The sequence below is a fragment of the Dryas octopetala genome, chromosome 7, assembly GCF_963921425.1.
Source record: "Dryas octopetala chromosome 7, drDryOcto1.1, whole genome shotgun sequence".
NCBI lineage: Eukaryota > Viridiplantae > Streptophyta > Magnoliopsida > Rosales > Rosaceae > Dryas > Dryas octopetala.
In genome coordinates, this window is record NC_141372.1 from 3262514 (window position 1) to 3284867 (window position 22354).

The following is a 22354-nucleotide window of genomic DNA, read 5'->3' on the forward strand; positions in this document are numbered from 1 at the left end:
CTTACTCTCACATTTGAATTATGCACTAAAAAAATCTCATTTATATAGAAAATGTGGTTTTAAAAAGTACAAAAGCATTAGGTAGATCCGTAGATAACAATAAATGAATCAATGAGTAATTCGAAAACAGAAAAAGGAATTCCATTTTCCCAAAACAGAAAAGAAGGAATCCAAGGTAAATTTCATTTAAGAATCAAAAGTCCATTAATTTAATTGATAAATTTGGCAAAAGTGGGAATATCTTGGTAGGAACCGGACAAGAGTGTTCAACCTCGATGTCAACGACTGACAAAACATAAAAATTCTGGCTGGTGGGTGTTTGGTGACCTCGAATAATTAAAAAAACAAACACAAAATGCACTTTTTCTCTAAATATATGCTTCTTTCCCGAATGCTCTTCATCTTCAGACTCTTCACTGTACATTGTTGCATGCCCAGAGCAGAACCACATTCAAAACAATAATAATTAGTGTCTCTTTAACCTCTGCAATTTTGTGCATGTCGAAACTCTTCAATACGTCAAAGGTTGCATTAACAAATGAATGCCATCATTAAAAACAGTGTTTAAAACAATATAATGGTCATAAGGGTTTGTCTCTTGTAAGTTCCAAGGCGTTTATTCTAGACCATCTTGGATGTCATATTATAATTAGAGTCATCAAACAAGTCTTGTTTAGAAGTAATTGACTCAACCTTGCTTTGCTGATCTTTCAAACTTTGGATTAATAACATTATGAGAATTTAAGAATACTGTGAAAACTAATTCAATAGTAAGTGCACCAACTACCTATTCATCTAATTATATATATATATATCTTTTAATAATGATGAGAAAGTCTCAAGTACTTTAAATATTTCGTTTATGAGATATTCTTTGATATGGCAATCGTATATGGTGCGATCTTCATTAATATACGGGCATGTATTATTATTGAGAAAATTTTTTATGCAATAGTCTTATATATTTTATGTATTATTATTAAGAGATAAAAACAATGAGTGTACATAATTATTCTTGTTTACTTCTTTATTTTAAGTGATTGTACCACCTAGTATAACTGGTCTATTCAATAATAATTGCTCATTCAGTCATTCATTCCTCAAATAAAAAATAATAATAAATTACTCCTAAGTCTTATTTTTGAAAAAATTTTAATTAGAAAGCCAGCAAAAAAAAAAAATAAGTTTAAGTCCAATTTATCTATATACACGCGCGCAGAGTTGAAAAAATATCGAGAGCTCGATGGATGCAAATGTATCATGCATATACACATTTTTAGGTTATAGATATATCTTTTAGTTTAAAGATAATTTTTTTAGATTGTAGATGCATCATTTTAAGTTACAGATGACATATTTTAAATTATAAATGTAAGTTTTAAGTTGCGTAGAAGCATTCGCCGAACACTCGGTAAGTACCACCTATGAATAGTTTGAACTTCGACTTAATTTTTGAATCCGCTACGATTTAGGTTGAATTTCTTTCTACTTTTGAGTTTCTAATTAAAGCATTCTAAAAAAATTTCAAAAGTATGTGGGACCTAGAGCCAAGTGGTGCAATCCCATTGTCTGGAGGTGGTCCCACTTGAGAATAAAAAACACAAAGTGAAGTGGACTAGTGACTACTGTCCAGTCCAGGAGATCTTTTGTCGCTTTGCTTTTTGGGCCTTTTCGCAACGTTCAAAGTACTGACAAAACGGGCTCGTGCCGTCGTGGCAATTTTCCCCAAAAAGTAGTGGGTCTAATTTCGTAATTTTCGCGGAAAACAGTGGCAAACAACAGCACCCCTCTCTAAGGAATCGAGCGCGATGTACCTCCCTTTCCCATTCGTCCGTTGTATGTTTGAATTTCAAATATCGAACGGCTCTCTCTCTCTCTCTCTCTCTCTCTCTCTCTCTCTCTCTCTCTCTCTCTCTTTAGACCAACACTCACCCACTAATCCACAAAACAAAGCAAAACAAAACCCACGTCCCACGTTTTCTTTGGAGTTTGGAGTCTGTTTCTGCAAAGCTGTAAGCCTGTAAGTTCTGTAACCACAAAACCTGTGCAAGTTTTTTAGAAGCTCAGCCATCTTGAGCTCTTTGAAGCTCTCTGTTTCTTCAAAACTCACGCCGCTGTTTTAACTTCTTCTGGGCTCGAGCACAAGTTTTTACATAAATGGGTGCTTCCGGAAAATGGGTCAAAGCTCTTATAGGTCTCAAAAAACCCGACAAAGACGACCATGTAAAGCTACATTCTTCATCATTTTTTTTCAGCTTGTCATGTATGTTATACAGTACTGTACACTAAAGATTATTATTTTTTTTTCTGGCTTTTTTGTAGGACAAGGTGAGTGGTGGAAAGAGCAAGAAATGGAGGCTGTGGAGGAGTTCTTCAGGGGATTTGGGGTCTTCATGGAAGGGTTTCAAAGGGAATCACAGGGCAGCTTCTGAAGGGTCAGATTCTCCAAGAGGGGCTGATGCATATACTACTGCAGTGGCCACAGTGGTTCGAGCCCCTCCTAAAGATTTCAGGGTTGTGAGGCAAGAATGGGCTGCTATCAGGATCCAAACTGCTTTCCGAGGCTTCTTGGTAAATACCTTTCCTTTCATTTTTATGCCTTTGAAATCTTAACCCATAGGCCATAGATCTTTTAAAGACATACTTGTTGATGTAAAAATTGTAGCTTTTGATGAGCATATACTATGACATAGGCAGTGTTGAAATCTTAGTGTACTTTGCTCTGTTAACTTAAGGTCCATACACATCTGTTTGATAATACCAAATTGCCCATTGAGCTTAATGTTAAAGATTTGGATACTATTATGGAAAGTTTGAAGCTTTTTTTTCTGGGGAAACTGCGTTGCAGGCAAGAAGAGCTTTGAAGGCCTTGAAAGGAGTGGTGAGGCTTCAAGCTCTGGTTCGGGGTCGACAAGTGAGGAAGCAGGCTGCAGTAACACTGAGGTGCATGCAGGCTCTTGTTCGGGTTCAAGCCCGTGTCAGGGCTCGTCGCGTTCGAATGTCCATAGAGGGCCAAACTGTGCAGAACATGATCAATGAACGCCGCACCCAAGCTGATCTCTTAAAAGAAGCTGAGGTACCACCTTAAACTCATAAAGGTTTTTGCTTATTAGCACTGCCATGAGGATTTTATTAGTATTGTTTTTCCTTAAATAATGAAAGATGAAAATGCAGGAAGGATGGTGTGATAGCATGGGAACCATAGATGATGTTAAAGCCAAGATACAAATGAGGCAAGAAGGAGCCTTCAAGAGGGAGAGAGCAATTGCTTATTCTCTTGCTCAGAAGGTAGTAATTAAAATGCAGATATCTGTTACCTTTCTTTTTCAATGAAAGAAGCAAGATTGAGTTTGTTTTTTTGTTTTCTCAGCAATGGAGATCAACCCCAGATTCTAATTCTCGTACCACTTCCTCAGTGTACTCTCTCAAGAACAATCAATTTGATAAAAATAGCTGGGGATGGAGTTGGCTGGAGCGTTGGATGTCAGCCAAGCCATGGGAGACTAGGCTGATGGAACAATCCCACACTGACCCATCTGAGATCACACCACCTCCAAAGAGTTGTGCAGACTCTTTTGTGGGCAAACAATCAAAATCTTCAGAACCATGCTCAGTCAAGGTCAGAAAGAACAATGTCACCACTAGGATTTCTGCAAAGCCTCCCCATATTGGGCAAGTTACTCGCTCTTCGTCGAGCCCAAGTTCGGAATTTAGGTATGATGAGAGCTCTGCTTCATCTTCTCTCTGCACATCCACAACACCAGTTTCTGGGAACACCGGATTGGCTTCGGATAGAACAGATGACAGCAGTAACTTTAGGCCAAGTTACATGAACCTGACTGAGTCAACTAAGGCAAAGCAGAAACCAAGCAGTTATGTGTCTCACAGAATTCAAAGGCAATCCATGGATGAGTTTCAGTTTCTCAAGAGGTCTGGGGCTTTCTCTAATGGGGACTCCAAGAGTAGTGCTGGTTCTGAGCCTTCTTCAGTCAACTTCTCGAAGCCACTTTGCATGCCAACCCGGTTGGATAAGAACTCCATGAAACTAAGGTGAAAGGGGAGACTTGGGCATATGATGATTAGCTATTTAGCTGGCCTAAAGTTCATTTTGCTTGAGAAGATCAACAGCTTGTTGTTCCTGTACCAGGAAAGGATTGCTTCCTATTATTAAGAATGTGTAATTTAATGGAGTCGTGCTAGAATAGTTACTGTGCCAGGAAAATATGAGTCCTTGATTATGATTTGAGGCTTCATCTGTAAAATAGTTCATTTATTATTATGGAATTGAACACTGCCTTCTAGTTATGATTATGGATGAGCCATAAGAGTTTTGTACTTGTTTAGGGAAACTTTGGCGGTCTTGCATTGCAGTCATCACTAGCCATGATCTATCACTTAACCAACAATTGAAAATTTGGCTCAAATTTTATGATAGTTTTAAAAAAATTACAGGGAAGATGTTTACAGAAATTCTCACAAAACCAATCCCCGGTTGTCTTGTTAAGGGCATGATGAGTATGACTGACAAGTTCAATCAAGCATGTTGAAGACTAATCGGTACATCATGTCCGCTTTATGACTCTAAGCTTGACACCATACTTGAAATTGAGAACAATGCCATACTCAAGTTCCAGAGGTTTCTCCATATTGGGTGAGTGCCGGAATACATATTTCCGGTATAAATGAATCAGGGAGAGCTGCAGTTCTTGCAGGGAAAATTTCTGGCCAATGCATGATCGAGGCCCAATTCCAAAGGGTATAAAAGCATAAGGATGCCTTTGTTTCTCTTCCTTGCAGTTTGGATCAAACCTCTCTGGCCTGAACTTTTCTGGCTCTGGGAAGTTCTTTGGATCTTTCGCTAAAACTCCAAGTGCTAACCAGACCCATGTCCCCTGCTCCTCAAAAACGTTAATCCCATAAGGTAATATACAAACCAGTTCTAGTCCACAAACTATAGTATTTAAGCAGAGAGGCCCTTAGCAGAAGTAGAACAATACCTTTGGTAGAAGGTAACCTCCTACTTCTACGTCTCTTGATGTTTCTCTTGCAACTAAAGGGGAAACCATGTAAAACCTCATTGCCTCTTTAATAACCTGCAATCAAACAACCAATAGAGAAACCAAACTCCATTGTCAAACATAGGAGGCCACACCAAAGTTTGCAATCATGGCCATTGATTTGAAAACATGACTATCAAGTAAATAAGAGCTATTTGGTTAGCCTATTGCAATTTCAAGCCTTCCTCAAATATCAACACTGAAATTTAAGAAGACTTGCCTGATCAAGATAAGGAAATTTGTGCTGAAGATCATGGGCAGTTGGCATCTGATCATGTGGGCCAAATCCATCAATCTCTGCAAGAATTTTCTTTTCGACTTCTGGGTGTCCAGCAACCAAGTAGACAATTGAGGACAGTGTAAAAGCTGTGGTGGCTGACCCAGCAAGGAGATGCTCATAAGTAACTGCACTAATGTAGTCTGGAGTGAACACATTCTTCGATACCGTCTCTGACTCCCTTGCATTCATTATGAGTGACAAGAAGTCCTTTGAACCTCGTTCTCTGTCTTTCATTTTCTTCCCCACAATCTCATCAAGCCGGCTAGTCAGTTTCTGGTTAGTACGGTCAACTTTCCAGTCCATAGTGCCTGGAATTCTCTTCAAGATATGCCTAAATGGCTCCTGGAGTATTGGGACAAGTAGACCAAGTATGATTGATAAGGACCCTGATAAGTCCATCTTAAGCTGTGTTGTGGAATAGATGTGTTGGTTGATGAAGTCCGAGACTTCTTCATCTTTGTTGATGTATTGGCCATCAATCTTGTTGATTGAATCACTGATGGATTGTGATTTAGAGAGGCCAAAGTTGACACCAAAGGCAGCTTGTCCTATTACATCAGTGGCCAATCTGAGGGAGAGGTTGGAAAAGGTAATCTCTTCTTCTTCTTTGGAGGAGTCAAGCTTTTGAGTTGCAGATTCAATGAATGATTGCATGGTGGGCACAAGGCTGGCTAGGTGTGATGGTTGATACACTGATAATATAGTGTTTCTCATGGTGGACCATCTTGTATCCCTGAAAGCTTAAATTCCACTATGGTCAATAATTGACTAACTTTGACTGATATCCTTCATCACTTGATGTTAATATTACAAGTTATACACAACACAATACCTGGTGAAAAAGAGACCCTTTTGATGAAGTGGGGAAGCTGAGATGGGAGATGGTATGCTTCTGTTTTGAATGTCTTTGAATTTCTTTATTCCAACTTCTCTACAAAGCTCTGCATCTGCTACAATTATTAGTGGCTGCCTACCCATATGAAACCTGCCCCATATGTAATCAAAAAATTAAAGTGACAAGACTGAAATGTACAGTTAATTTCCAAGATCAAATGTGTAATTAACATCTACCATACTAAAATAAAAAAGGAAACGAAGAGTAACTTTTCCACAATCTAGAGTCCACATCAACCTCTTATGGGCAAAGATTTGGGTTGAAGCCACGTGGCAAGGGATAGTGGGTTGGTCAGTATCACAAGGCAAAGTAGAGGACCTCAGGACCAGCCGTTCTTTTTTTATTTTTTTTGGAGGAAGAGGGCTAGCCCTTCAAGTGGTAATGATTACTTAATTTTGAAACCAAAAAAAAAATGATTACTTAATTTTTCCAATTTCTAGCACACATGAATGGAGCAGAGGGAAGTCTCAGCTTGTAATTCCTTTTATCTAGCTCACATATTTCTGAGAAAATTAAGCATAATCTTTGTGGTTTATGAGGTCAGTCCAAGTAATACCAAGTCTCACATGATAATTGTGGAAAATTTTAGAACAAATTCATTTAAGAAAAAGTTAAAAAACAAAACAAAATACAAAAAACTAACCCAACCTAAAATACCTAAATATATGGTCTGAAAAAAGAAGGTTGCTATCTGCATATATACATAGTATTACACTAACCTGAAGATAGGGCCATACTGTTTGGCAAGAACTGAGAAAAGATCAGGACCATACTTGGCCAGCAAGGGAAGGTGTCCTACCAAGGGGATAGCTGGTGGGCCAGGAACCCTTCTGACTCCCCAGTAGGGCCCATACAAGTAGCCCAAAATTCCTGCCAGTATTGCCAGGACTGTGAACATGGTTGATAGCAGAGAAACATGATTGGTAAACAACAGCTCCATGCCCATCAATCTCTGAAGGGTCTCTTCCACTACACCCATTCTCTGAGACCTATACACACAGAGATAGAGAGACAGGTATCTACTTCACTACAGAGCAGAGCTCGGGTTGGTTTAATAGGTGATGGAATAAGTGGGGGTCTCACTACTCACTAAGCATCTTGATGAACACTGTTTGGTTCTTTGTCTTTATACAAATGATTTTATTCGTGAAAATTGGGTTCCTAACGTTTTGTATGTTTATTTTATATACCTTGGGTGGTGATGAAATTATGGCGTTGTTCAGGCGTTCAGCATAGCATAACATACCTTAATGGCTTAATTTATTAAATTCTCCAATCATAGGAGGCCACGTCTGCTTTTTGAAGGTCAAAATGTACAATCTAAATCTTATCAAGTCCCAATGGTGTAGATAATTATATAGCGCTATAAAAAGACATAATTAAATGTAAGCACAAAATCAACATAAAAAAGATCAGTTGAACATCCACTTCATGTTTTACGGGGTACTTTTCATCTAGTGAAGAATATGACACATTGACCTAATGGAGATAAGGAAGCACAAGGAACCAAAATGGAGTTAGGTTTATATCCATGAACTATATACCAATTCTATCTTGTTGTTAGCTAACAAAAGAACTTTTTGATAGAATAGGACTCTTTTAGGTTTATGTGGGTACGTAATTAATATTCTATTAAAGTTTTCTGTGGCTATTATTTGTGTAAACTCACTTCATTTGTCTTGATAGATCATGAGAATCTCTTCTTTGCAATTCTACCAGTAAATGTTGCGATTCCTTTCTCTCCACGTTTGTCCTCAGTTGAAGTCATACATAGATATGAAGCATGTATATCAGCATATGTATAGCTGATGCTTCTTCGATCATGTGCTTGTACTGTGCATGTCGGCAAGGAATATTTATTCCCTACACCAAATAATGACACGCATATAAATTATTATCCATTATACACAACATGGATAATGACTAAAATTTTGTTTACACTCATACTCATGCTCTTGTCATACCCTTTGGATTTTACACATGCAAAAACTAGGAAAGCATTTTAAGAATACCTTATAGTGCAACCTCTGTATTTTATACCGGCCAAAAAAATACCTATGTATTTTATGGTATTTTCAATCAACAAAGCCTTCAAAATCTAAATCATTTTTGTTTTTATGAATCCATCGAAATAAACGCTTGTGAAAACAAAAAAAGAACTTCTGATTACTTCTATTTCTTCAAGAAATTCAAACTTGGATATGTTCCAACAGAGTGGAGACTAACATCATTGGATCAATACCTCTTAAGAGGTATGGGTTGCGTTAGTTTCTTCAGTTGTTTTGGACCACTATGGAGCCCAGATCCCGGCCAATCAAAGCCCCAAAAATGAAGTCCACATTTCGGCAATGGTCCAGAAGACCCCTAAACTGAAACTGTGAAAGTACTGCAAAATTTTACATTGGCAGAGCAGAAAAACAGGGGAATTAACTGAAAATTCTGTTTCTCATGAATATAAAGAATTCTATTTCATCAAAAGAGTTACAACATGCTGGTTTTGACAAGTTTTCTCAATATTTACAAGCACCAGCTATTAATGCTGTGGAGCTTGGACTAACCCCACATTCACATTGCATATATAGTTTACTCACCAATGCATAACCTCAACTATATACAATTGAAGCAACCTGAGAAATTGAAATGGCAAAAGTAACCACTTTCTCATCTTTTACAGTCTTACAGAAAAACTAGTTTTACGTACTCCTACGGCATAAAGATTATGGAACAACTGACTTAACTGCTATCTACATGAATGTACAAATGTACTGTAGGGGGAAAAGAAACTTTCAAGGGTACAACATGCAAACACATATATACTGCAATCTGGAGCTGAATCAAAAGTATGAGTCAAGGAATGAAACCCCTCACTGGTCTCTGTTGCCCGGTCCGCCTGCACATCACCAAAGAATAAACAACAAAATCAAAACTATTGACACACACTTAAAAGTACTAGAAATTATTAAACACAACATGATTGTTAATCTTTTTTTGTAAGGAAAATGATTATTAAAATTAAAGGATACAGAAAAACAGCAGCATGTGTTGGCCCCTATGCAACTTTGACCATTCCCTGCTTCACAAGAAATCATATATCATTTACCATACACAACAAATTAAGAGCATACATAGTAATCAAATAACAAATCCAAAGTTATTGAAACATATATACCAATATCAGGAACATAGATAGGAATGGGGTTGCAGGGACCAACTCAGTACACAAAAACTTCACCATAGACATTTGTTACTATCATCAAGGGCTGGACCTGATCAGATAACCCATTTGATCAACAAGGTCTTGCAAGTCCTCACCCCATTCTGCAGGCTCTGCAACCAAATCCTCCACCTCAACATCGATTTCGGATTCATCACCCACCACAACTTCTTCCCCTGGATTGCCAGCCGTCAGCTCTTCATTCAACAGCTCCTCCCATATTGTCTCATTAACAGGGTCCAAATTTCCACCACCAGTACTGGGTATTGAACTTGCATAAGGATGAGGATCCTTGATATCACTGCTTGATTCATCGTCCAAGGCAGCTGAGAAAAGGGTCTCTATATCTGACTCCGTAGTTGCCAACTCTCTCTGATCTTGGCTTAATGACCAGTCCACAACATGAGTGCTAGGCACGGTCACAGTTACCCTCTCTTCTAGCAAATTCTCCAGACTGGGGCTAGCAGTTAGCCTCCGCTTTCGCCCAATTTCGAGTCTGCCTAACTCTCTTGTCTGAACAAGGTTTTGGATAAAAGATGGGTTGTTGAGCGCTTTAGCAAGGAAATTCATGAGCTGCTGCTGTTTCCTCTCTGTGATTTGTAACCGATCCTCCATTGCAATGACTTGTTCTCTTGAATTCTGCTGTTGCTGCCTCAACCTCACGATTTCTGTCATTAAAACATTGCGGTCTCTTTTCAGTCTTTCAAGCTCAGTTTCTAGTCCATACTGGCCCAATTCAACACAAACCCCTCCTCCACCTTCTTGCTGCATGCTCTGCGAGACATGCCTCCTCCTCTTGATGGTCTTCAATAAATGCTTCTGCCCTCCTAGAAACCCTTCGTTCGCGAATTCCCATCGATCCGGATCAACCTTTCTGAAACCCTGCATGCATTTAACCAGTTGAGAAAGCTTGAAATTTACTAACAAGGATGTAATCAGCAAGCCCAACTGAGGATCAATCAAATGAAGCTATAACTATAAAACAGAGACAGCATTGCAATCAATAATCAGGGTTTGTTAATTAGACAATTACTTGTCAAATTAGAGAGCATTGAAACCAATTTACAGAGTAACCATGTTAAAACAATTAATCAGACAAGATTCTGAGTAATTTCTACACTAAACCCCAATAAATTACAGGAAACAAAAGGGTACTGTGAACTAAATTTTTGCAAGAAAATGTGAAGAATGCATGAAAGGTCAGGTTTTGAGGAGTACTTACATATGTATTAAGCTGGCGGATGAAGCTGGAGAAGTTACCGTGCTTGAAGTAGCGAGGAAGAAGGGTGGTGGAGAACTTATGAGAGTCCCACACAATGAAGCTGTTCCGAGCTCTGCTCCAGGAGACAATGGCATCTGTGGAAGGGTCTTCCACCATTTCGAAGGTCTTTGTGAGAAAAGGCGGCGGACCCACCTCGTGTAAACCCTCCATTGGCTGTGGCGAGAAGCTTGAGGAAGATGAGGATGATGAACCAGCCGCGCATGTCACAATCTCTTCCTCTTTCACTACCACTCCCTCCATGGTCTGAAAACAGAGGATTCTTACATTAGGGAGGGTTTGAAGACTTGGGTTTTTGAATTTGCTGAAATTTGAGGGGGTTTGGTAGCTTAATTTGAGCTTTTGAGTGAGTTATGGATTTGGGGTTTTAGTGGAAGTTGAGAGCTTGGAGATCTTTTGTGAGATTGCTTTTTGTGATGTGGAGGAGAGAGAATATCTGTATTTAAGGCGGTGGAGAAGAAAGTTCTAGAGAGATGAGGGTGGTGTCATCTTGTTTCTCAAGTTTGTAAGAAGTTTCCCCATTTGTCAATGTTGTGGTCATACAAATGGGAGGCAGACCTAGCTCAAAGCTCTAGAAAATGCTCAACGTTTCAGGAGATAATTAGGCAAAATCAACCATTCATCACTTGAAGAGTTTACTACTAAGTTACTGGCTAACATGTAATTTAGTAGTATTTTTTCTATAATGGTAGACAGGCTGTAACTTCGATTTCTCCTTTTTCATGAAAAATAAAAAAATAAAAAAATCGATTATTATTATTTTTGTGAAACTCTTACCCTATAACTTAGGACTGTGTGAAGAAAACCACAAGTAAGAGTTTTGTCTACAATAAGAAATTAAGCTATCTCACAAAACACAAAGAATTTTAAGTGCTTCTACGTTTAGTCGTTTAGACTTAATTGTTGAAGAAGATAGTTAGGTTAAGTAAGAAATCATTTTAGCATATAGAATATGAGTTTTGGTAATTAAGTCTCACACTTGTTTAGTGTCATAAATAGCTAAATAGGAAGAATATCAACATATGTGATATGTATATGATACCATGAAAGATTGTGGACAAACTTATCATTATTTGTGCACAATAAAGTAAAAATTATGAAATAACATTTGAAACTCGAATTTTGGAAATTGTTGAATGAAGTAAGTACATTAAAGCTATATTTATAATCTCACATCAATTATCATAAGAATTGATCCATTGGTATATAAAGTAACAAACCATACATATCTATTGGTAGTGAAATATCTCTAATTTGATCGGAAGTCCCCAAAGGGGCAATGGATTTATCTTTCTTAACCCAAAAATGTAACTTTCACCCTCCTATTCTATGTTTTGAAAAAAAAAAAAAAAAAAAAAAAAAACTCTCACCCTTTAAAATGACAATTTGTAATACATGATAACACAATTTGACTCATAATAAAAGTTGGGATAATTTTGTTCTTTATGCTTGTAATGTTACATAGCACAAGGGAGGAAGTCCACATCTACATTAAATTATCAGCAAAAGAAGTGAGACGTCATACGTTCTCTAATGGAGGAAACCAACAAAAGTTGATTGAGAGTTTGGAATATGCTTTGCCTACGAATATCGATCCCAATTCATATACCATATGATTTATGAAGCTGCACATGAACAAGTTTCTTTGCTTCTCTCTGTCTCTCTCACAGTCTCACCCAAAACAGACAACATATGTGACATAATGGGCCACAATTCTGTCTGGGCTGGACCTAAACTTATTTTCCACCAATGCAAAGCAGGCCATTCAACTAGTGGGCCACCATAATGGGCTCGAAAACAGATATATAATAATATTAACAGAAATGCTCGTTTAAGATATTTGAATTTAGAGACATGAATAATATATTTTGGGGGTGGGGGTGGGGGTGGGGGTGGGGGTGGAGGCTATTCAGACCATCCAAATCCACTTACTTGACCACCCCATTAAATTTTTTCCCCTTTTTCCCCATTTTGCCCCTACATAAAAAAAAACTCACCCCTCCAATTTTGGCCGACCACCCCTCCCCGTCGCCGGCGCAACCCCACCTCCTCCCCACCGTCGACGTGACCCCACCCTTCCCCTTCGTCGGTCAACCCCGCCCCTCCCCATCGCCGACGTGACCCACCCAGCCCTCCCCTGGCCCGATCTCCCTTCTCTCTCTCTCTTCCCTCTCTCTGCCATCTTCTCTCTCTTCCCTCTGTCTGCCTCCCTCCCTCACCGGACCACCATGGGTGGCCAGCGCAACCCCATAGGGGGTCGCGCCGGCCACCCATGGTGGTCCGGTGAGGGAGGAAGGCAGACAGAGGGGAGAGAGAAAAGATGGTAGAGAGAAGGAAGAGAGAGAAAGAAAAGGGAGATCAGGGGTGGGGGGGTCGCGCCGCCCATGGGGAGGGGTAGGGTCGACCGGCAATGGAAGGGTTGGGGTCGCGCCGGCGGCTAAGAGGGGTGGGGTTGTGCCGGCCACCCATGGTGGTCTGGTGAGGGAGAGAGGCAGAGAGAGGGGATATGGGGTGGGTCACGCCGGCGGTGGGGAGGGGGTGGGGTTGCGCCAGCGGCGGGGAGGGGTGGCCGGCCAAAATTGGAGAATGGGCATGCATTTTGGGTGGTCTAAATAGCCCCCCATAATATATTTAAGAGTTATTTTTACTTCGATAATTAATGCATTTTTGTTTCTTGCAAATACTTTTTAATTAGTCAGAGACTCATAAGCGTGCACTGCATCAAGTATTAGAAATGAGAGTGAGGTAATGAGGTGTGGAAATTAAGGAATGACAGATGGGTGAAGACTTGTGAAGTAAAATCCAAGAGAAATAATATAAACAATGACTAAAAAATACACATCACCACGTGCACATAAGTGAGAAGGAGGATGAATGAAGCTTGCAGTTCCAATAAGTTCCAATCTTGTGTTTTTTTAATCTTTCTTTTCTTAAGTAATTCATTCATTCATGGGTGCAGTGGTAATCGTGATTCCATATAAGCAATTCAGCAATTGGATGGTAATTAAGGGGGTGTTGAAAAAGTGGCTTATATTAGAATTATGTTTGTAATCTCATATTAATTAGTACTTAAAGAAATAAAGTGTAGAGTGTAGACCCTAGTGTGGAGGTATTTTGATAATTTCATACTCATTTGATATTGTGAGTCATTAAATTGAAAGAGTTTATCAACCAAATTTCGATCAAGTAGGGGTAAACTTATTTAATCTTTTTGATATGGAAAAGCGGGAGTTGAATTTAGAAAATTTTGCAGGAAAAAAAAAATTACTAAATTAATAGTTAATTGATAAGTAAGGATATTTCTTTAAAAGCTCTAATAAGTAATAGCAGACGTACATTGCATTAATATATGAAATGGTATATGCCGCTAGTAGTGATTCTCATTCTTAGCATCATTAACAATGTGAAGCAACAACCATTACTCCATTAGTCCATTACGTATTTAATTGGTTAAGAAAACGAGCCTCTTTGTCATTGGAGCCCACCAATAGTGTCATCGATCAAGTTGTCAACACTCAATATACCATTAATTATATGAGAGAGAGAGGGAGAGAGAAACAGACAGGTAAGGTTGTGTCGTCATGGCTTTTCTAATAACACACCAAGCCAGGTACTGAAGGTGGTGACCTCATTTTGCTGTCCACTATTGGTAATCTACATGATTTCTGGGTCCCCAACATTGCTTTTATTTACTTTTTTCATTCTTCCCCCACAAACCCTAACTTTGGATACTTAAATAAAGGGTCGGCAATGAAGCCCTTCAGCTATTCCAAAGTGATCGATGACGAAAAAAGATAAAAAAAGATATGTTCAAATTAAGATAGATTAAGAGTTCGTTCTTTTTAATATGATAACAAATAATAATTATACTAGTAGGTTATATAGTGTTGACTTATTTTTTAAAAATAATAAAAAAATATAATAATATTATTATTATTTTATGTTGTTCAAATTCGAAACCTTCATTTTCTATTTCTTTTCATTTATTTTATGGAATTGTGAAAGAATAATAATAATAAGAGAAAATGACAATTCTGCATGTAATGAATTGAGTCTGGACGTGGCACGCATAGCAGTTTTTGCCGGTTCTGTGGCATCAACAACTTGTACTATAGACTTTTATTTTTCTTTGGACATATTGGAGACAAGCGGACTGACTCTTTCTGTGATCTCTGGCCTCCCTCTGTCAATTGGATTTAAGATTTCGTTCATTAATTGACACAGTTTTAAGAGATCAGCTGATGTTGATGATCCAGTGACGATCACCATCATATGGGATTTGGCTTTTCAGATTTGACCTACTTGATCGATCTGATCATATATGGTGACCTCAAAAAGCATGCACTTCCATTTGGTCAACGCTTTCATTGTATTAATGTGATCATCACTTTGCTAGTTTGCTTCTCTGTGATGAAAATCTTCACTTTCAAACGAGCAATATGGGTTTCTGGTAAAACAAAACAAGGTCAAGATCGAAAATGAATGACTAGATGCATGAGACCCATGATCATCGTGGCATGCACGTATGTATGCCCTGTTTATTTCACACCAATTAATATTGCTTCATTTACATAATAATAAAGAAAGTTAGGTCAGGCCCTTTTCCACTCACATTCATTTTTATTTTATTTTTCTAGTTAAAAAGCGCTACTTGCCAGTATTAAATTATACTAATCATGAAATCTTGTATGTCACAATCAAAAGAAATGTGTATTCATGATATTTTTTCAATTTGACCTGCATGTAACCATTGTATAAGGTTATAAGGGGTGTGTGTTGACTTCCAATTAAAAGGGCAAACTATATATATATATATGCTGTACTTGTTATATATATATACACCTTGCAAAATCGGAAGATATATGGAGTACAAGTACACCAATGGAACGGACTACGTTTCAAGATCTTACCACATTGAATTATTAATTTGTGATGATAAGCATGCTGGCTCAAGTTCTTCACCTTAAGCATAGATGGGTAAACACTTAACCCCATAATCTTTATTATCCTTACAAATATAGGTAGAAATCTAGAAGCAAGCCCTCCTAGCTAGAATGGTCAATATGGCTTATTTTTATGATTATATTATATATATATATATATATGGATCCCCTTTGTTTTATTTGGAGATATTAATCACAAATTAAGATTAAAGTAAGGAGAAGCTAAAATTGTAACTTGTAGGAGGATGTGGGCCACTCGAACGTGTGATGCAATCCCTTGCTCATCTTTTTTTTTTTTGGCCATGATCCCTTGCTCATCTTAAAATAGGGCTGTAAATCGGCTCGATACAGCTCGAGTTCGTATCGAGTTCGGCTCGAGCTTGGTTCGTTTAAGCTCGGCTCGAAAACAAACAAGCCAAGCCGAAGCTCGCTCGTTTAAGAAACAAGCCAAGCTTGAGCTTTAGTATGTTCAGCTCGAAAAGCTCGTGAGCCGCTCGTATTTTCTAGTTTATATGTTTGATATCTCATTTTTCATAGCTTATATGAGGACTTGCTATTTTTATTTCCTACTTTATTTTTGTAATGTTTGGTTATAAGACTTCTACTATCTTACGTCTCTTTTTTAATGAGAATTTAATTAACAATATATATTAACTTTAAGTTTAAAATTAACATATTATAATACTTTCAAGAAGAAAATGTTCAATAGAAATTAATATTTTTTAAAAATAGTAGTTAATAAAATATTTTCGATAAAATTATGTTAAAAAGCTCGATACAGCTCGAGTTCGTATCGGGTTCGATTTTTTTTTAACTCGTTCGAGCTCGGCTCGTATAAGAAACAAGCCAAACCAAGTTCAAGCTCGAAAAATTTAAAACAAGCCAAGCCTGAACACGGTGGTATTCGGCTTGGCTCGGCTCGTTTACACCCCTATCTTAAAACATATGGCAGACACCATATTTACCACCATCAACGGTGCACCTTTCACAACTCCAAGACTTAATTCATGATGGTGGGGACCACATCCCACAAGGTCACCCCTCGTCCATTACCACATCGTCACCATATAGACAAACCACGTGGCGCACTCTCATTGGCTGGGCCATGCAGAACCAAAAGTATGTTAATGCTGGGCCCTCTCACTCATCTCCGAAGCCCACAATCTCCATGCCTGAAGGAAAGCAAAAAGACAAGGCCACGTGTCTGCAGGGGAACGTCACGATGACGAGGAAAGTGTGATTGAGCTCCGATGATTATGTCACGGGGGGAGTGGGGCCCAAGACCACACCACACCCAAGCTTAACCTACAGTCCACGTCAGCTGACCCTGTCCTCCTGCTTTGTTAATTACACTGGGGCTTTAGCTTTTTGTTACGTCAAGGTTCAATCTTACGGTTCCACGTCGAAGTCAATCTGACGTCACCGTCATTTACTACTATGACCATCACTCCCCCATGTGACTGCTCCACGCTGATGCACCGGCAAATATCCAGTATTTCCGAACTACCATATTATATCGTAATACCTATCATTCTCACGCGCTTCTTCAGCTCCTGCACTTCCCTCTTCCGATCATTGGTTTCGATTACACTTCGATTGTTTGGTTTAAGTTTTAGAGGGTTTAAAATGATAAATAAATTTTATTATCATATTTGGTAAGTATATGAAAAGAAAATTATTTCCTAACCCAAGAAAATTGATTTCCCTTATTGGGGGAAAACGAAACGTTTTCCCCCATTTTGGTAAAGAATTTACTGTTTATTTTGTGAATTAAATCAACCTTAATATTTTATTAAATTAATTTAAAAAATATTGTTTTTATTTAATAAATAATGGTATAATTGGAAAACTAGACCAATTTTATTTATTGTTTTTGCACAAACTAACAAAGGAATGAAAATAAAAAAGTAATTATTAGTTTACTTTCTCAACATTACCAAACGGGAGAATGAGAATTTTACATTCTCTTCCTCCTGAAAAAGACATAGGAATTGATTTTCCAAAAAATCAATTATGCGAACTAAACATACTTGTTTTTTTTAACATTGGAGAGAGTCGTGCAAGACAAAATGAAAAGTTTTCTTATATCAATTATCGTTAAGAAAAAAAAGTTCAGCACAAAAAGTATTAATCTCTTGTGTTCGTGACTAAAATTATAATCTTTATTAAGCCATACATGAATTGAACACATTCAAACACTTAATATGAAAAGGCTAAAAGCCAATACATGAATGTATCCGCATATATTGGAAATAACTCCCATCATATCTAGGATTCCAAATACCTCCACTTAAGGAGGGATAAACCCAACAATTAAAAATACGACATTATACACGAAATTATTTTTTTATATAGAAACACTCTCATTCAAGGTCTTTCTATTAATAATAATAAGACAGATTCATCATCTCATGCAATTTTCTTATAAAACAACTATTATTCAGCTTAGAAACACCTTCAATCACAATCTTTCTTATAATTATGTCAAATTGTCCAATAATAGTTTTTCATAAATCTTTATGTGAGAATGTGAGTGTTATCCCACATTAAAAAATTATTGAATACGTAAGTGTTTATAAGGGTTTTAATCGTCTCTTATAAGTAACTAAGTTTGAATTAGATACTTCAATTATTTTAATGATATCAGATTTAGATTTACTCGTCTGTATTAATCCTAGTAACTACACATGCTCCACGTCACTAAGTTGAGCAGCCTATGAAACCCAATTAATTTTTTTTAAAAGAGAATTTAACTTCAAATTTCCATATTAAAATAAAATAAAATAAAAAGAAAAGGCATTCATTGTGAGAAGAAATAGGAATAGGACTATAGGAGGTAGCGCGTGGGCATGGAATTGTGCTCCAAAGCTTGGATTCTAAAGAACTATGTAAACACAGTACATTGTGATGTAAGCAAGCGCACCCTGCCCCTCTGGCCTCTTCCTTATTTATAAAATCTCCCCCAATACCCCCAATACCCCAAACTCTCTCTCACACAGTCACACCCACCCACCCATTCATTTCCCTTTGCGACCTTCCCTCTCCTCCGTTGACATAACCGCCACCTCCTCCTCATCTTCCTCTGGCTTTTCCGGCGATGCAAGGCCTACGGCGTTGCTCAAACGACGTCGTCCACCTCGGCCTCTCACCATCACCAACTCCTGTAGCCCCACCCACCACCTCGTCCTCCTCCTCCACCACCACCCACTCCCTGTCCATCGACGTGGCCGAATCCGCCGAGACCCGAATCCGGCGCCTCATCTCGGAGCACCCGGTCATCATCTTCAGCCGCAACGCCTGCTGCATGTGCCACGTCATGAAGAAGCTCCTCGCCTCCATCGGCGTCCACCCCACCGTCATCGAGTTGGACGACGACGAGATCGCCGCCCTCCCCGACCTCGACCACCCCACCAATTCTCCCCCCGCCGTTTTCATTGGCGGCACCTGCGTCGGCGGCCTTGAGTCCCTCGTCGCCCTCCACCTCAGCGGCCACCTCGTCCCCAAACTCGTCCAAGTTGGTGCTCTCTGGGTATGAAACTATCAACCACCAAAAGTTATAAAAATTATATTTCTACCTATATATAAATTATAATTGTACTTTTTGACCCCCATCTGGGGGCTATTGTTCTAAAATTAGGAGCAAAATTGTTGAAAAAGACTTGTAGTTGAAGATATCGATCCCCTTGCTTACTTGCTTTGCTTTGCCTAATACTCGCTGTGTCGTATACGGGACATGTTCTCTCTTCTTCATTACGTACATCGCTTCTGTTCTGCTCCACGTCCAACGACCCGATCTAGTTTCCAAAGCAGTCAGTCACTCAGTCAGTGGAATTGGGTCCCACCCGGCTCGACTCTCTCTCATCATCCAACCAATTATTGGACCATCAGGGCCGTCCGATTTGTAGACTTCTTCCAATGCGATGTATGTTTATATTATTGCTTGTAAATTTTTCCTTAAAAAAAAAAAAAAAAGAGAGGCTGTTTCTGTCTTCTGGGCATTTTGATATAAATGGTTAGAACGATGACGTGAGTATTTTATTGGGAGGGTCCCACTTGCAATTATTGAGCAATCGAGGCCGTTGAATTTTAGTATATTCTCTCTTTTTATTCCAAATTTGGTGGTAGGTTCTACACTTGTAGTGAATGACTGACTGGTAATACTTGGGTTAAGTATCACTAATCCTGGGTTCAAATTCTCTTTTGACTATCAACATCATGATCGATCTTCGTTAAGGAATAGGTTTTAGATTACTTGGTGACCATGACAACAAGCTTTGAATGGTGCTCTACTGTTAGATATTCTGAAAAGGTTCCACCAACGAATGCTTAAACCCCTAATAAATTAAAGATACATTCTTTAACTAATGAACCATATATGTACATGCAAGACTAATGCAATATTTGAGAGAGCATATAAATATTTTTCTTCCTATGACTGATTTGGTATATCAATTCAATAACATGATAACACATATATTTTTATACTTCATCACATAACATTTTTTTCAATTTCAAAACATAATATATCTCTTAGATGCCAAATTAGCTCATATTTTTATTATAGATAAGTTTTTCTCTTCTCTATATTATGTTCTTCTCGTTCTATCCTTTTCCCTTAGAAATTAAAATTTTTTTATATCTTGGTGATTTGTTGTTATTTTGAAAAATAAAATCAGGATAACAGGTTCGCAATAATGAAATTATTTGATTTGATTCAAGAGTGAGAGGTAGATGGTTCATATGATATGAAATTGAAGGCAAAGGAAGACAAATGCAAATTTGTCACCATGCCTTGAGACAGTATTCATAAGGTGTGGTTGCACCCGACAATCAATTTCACCATCGCTTCCGCCATGATAAATTAATACCTACACTTTACCTCCAAGCGCATGGACCGACCTCTTTATTAGTCAAATTAGAAATTACTTAGCAATTTGCCTAAAATGTATAAGAGTGTTGCTTTTAAATATATTTTGTTACAAAGTGGGTCATTTAAAGATCATAATTCTTAGTGGTCAAAAAAAGAAAAAAGAAAAGAAGATCATAATTCTAACCATGGCAAAAATATCATAATTCTAACATAACCGGATAACCCCCAAAAAAATCATCATTCTAATCTAATTTTTGTAAAAAGAACTTCCTATCACAACTATATATATACACCAATTTGATTAAGAGTTTCGGGTAGGAGGAGAGTCCCTCCATAGATTTATTCCTAACTTAGGGAAAGAATGATGGGATGTGAAAGGTGATAATTAAGGGGGTTAATTACAGCCCAACTCCACATCACTATCAAAGTATCAAATATGGGGCCCAAATTTTCCTTTGTCTTTGGAAAAGACAGCTTAATTAGTGAGGACTGTGATGAGAGCAAAAACCATCAACCACCACCACAAAACCCCACAATGGCATAAACAGAAGTGCGTGGTCCTTTCTTTAATCAATAATATTACGTGGTAGACATGCAGTGGGTTTGATTGACTCCATGGTGTGGAGTGTGGACCCTCTCATGTAGAATCTTTACTCCCCAACGTCAGAAGAATCTCCCTGTGATTCTCTTATAAAGAAAATTAGTAGGCCACAGGCCCACAGCATTCATAACACTTGAAAATGAAACTGTCCAAAAAAACTATCATAGTGTTAAAAAAAAAAACACAATCTTTTGTTCATATTTATGAAATAATGGAGTATTGGCCTATTGGGCAACCCACTGGGCCAAAGGCCATAGTGATAGTTCCTTAATGGTGGGGTTTTAGGTTACCACTTGTCGTAGTCTTTAGGTACTTTACCAGTCTATTAACTCTTTTGTTTTATACTTCTTTTTTCATGGAGTAGTGAGGTGAAGTCATGCTTGGTTCGGCTTCTTTATGGGGTCCCACTTTTCATGTCTCTTCTCCAATCTCAACCTGTATTTAATTTCTATTCATTTTGATATTAACGACATTCTTTTAATTTTCAATCTCAGTCTTAATTCATATGAAAATTGTTATTTTTGATGTTTGATTTTGGTGAAAGTTAAAGATGCATAGCAGTTTTTCAATTTCCAAATATTAAATTCAGATTAAAAGTCAAATAATATCAAATAATTAGAAAAAAATATTTGAGGCGCACAGATTAGGTTTGAACTTCGGAAAAAACTTTCATTGTACTCCAGTTAAAACCTCCACCAGATAGTTTGTCAGTGACGGAGGGCAGCATCAGCATCAGGGCATTGGTGTAATTTACAACATAATATATCAAATTGGTGGACAAAATGAAAACAAAAACGACGCCAACAGAAAGAAAAGCTGATAATGGATTAATGGCAACATATTTTAGCATATATCTTTGCCAACATTTCACTTTTTTTTTTTTTCAACAAAAAATGAGTGAGTAAATTAATTGCCAGAGCCTCAAAGATAGAGCAGCATGGCAAAAATGAATGTCATCACTGCATGCTACAAAATTACAATATCAAACTCATTTGAACTTTACAAAATCTTCCTGTGTAATTCCCAATTCTTCATTCTAATCTACTACTCTAATCCTTTTTGTTATATGCTTACAGATTTACTCAAATCATGTAAAAGAACCTTTGGATAAATATATGCTTTTAACAATTGTATAGGTACTGAGTACTGACAGATTCTTCAAAGATAACATCATCTTCCATATCTTCTGATGCTACTAAGATACCATTCGATCTG

At 37.9% G+C, this 22354-nt stretch overlaps 4 protein-coding genes across 6 annotated transcripts; 2 read left to right on the forward strand and 2 right to left on the reverse strand.

The window, feature by feature from the left end:
• Positions 1-2033: 2033 nt before the first annotated feature.
• IQD6 (IQ-domain 6) lies at positions 2034-4275 on the forward strand. Its single transcript, XM_086249556.1, has 5 exons — positions 2034-2223; positions 2323-2571; positions 2849-3076; positions 3175-3288; positions 3371-4275. Exons 1-5 carry the CDS (start codon positions 2158-2160, stop codon positions 4052-4054), a joined length of 1341 nt encoding a protein of 446 aa, XP_086105682.1. The 5' UTR covers positions 2034-2157; the 3' UTR covers positions 4055-4275.
• Positions 4276-4395: 120 nt separating this feature from the next.
• CYP711A1 (cytochrome P450, family 711, subfamily A, polypeptide 1) lies at positions 4396-7254 on the reverse strand. Its single transcript, XM_086249555.1, has 5 exons — positions 6952-7254; positions 6170-6322; positions 5278-6070; positions 4998-5093; positions 4396-4892 (listed from the first exon to the last, which is right to left on the reverse strand). The coding sequence occupies exons 1-5, from the start codon at positions 7209-7211 to the stop codon at positions 4563-4565; spliced, it is 1632 nt and encodes a 543-aa protein (XP_086105681.1). The 5' UTR covers positions 7212-7254; the 3' UTR covers positions 4396-4562.
• Positions 7255-8826: 1572 nt separating this feature from the next.
• HSFA2 (heat shock transcription factor A2) lies at positions 8827-11215 on the reverse strand. Of its 3 annotated transcripts, none has more exons than XM_086249559.1 (3): positions 10669-11215; positions 9545-10328; positions 8827-9122 (listed from the first exon to the last, which is right to left on the reverse strand). In XM_086249559.1, exons 1-3 carry the CDS (start codon positions 10966-10968, stop codon positions 9097-9099), a joined length of 1110 nt encoding a protein of 369 aa, XP_086105685.1. In that variant the 5' UTR covers positions 10969-11215; the 3' UTR covers positions 8827-9096. The 3 variants fall into 3 exon arrangements, with proteins under 3 accessions (XP_086105685.1, XP_086105684.1, XP_086105683.1); XM_086249558.1 differs by having other exon boundaries at positions 9402-10328; positions 10669-11214; XM_086249557.1 differs by having other exon boundaries at positions 8827-9302; positions 9402-10328; positions 10669-11214.
• Positions 11216-18557: 7342 nt separating this feature from the next.
• Positions 18558-19658, forward strand: LOC147278543 (glutaredoxin-C6-like). Its single transcript, XM_086251365.1, has 2 exons — positions 18558-19197; positions 19306-19658. The coding sequence occupies exons 1-2, from the start codon at positions 18766-18768 to the stop codon at positions 19318-19320; spliced, it is 447 nt and encodes a 148-aa protein (XP_086107491.1). The 5' UTR covers positions 18558-18765; the 3' UTR covers positions 19321-19658.
• Positions 19659-22354: the final 2696 nt, after the last annotated feature.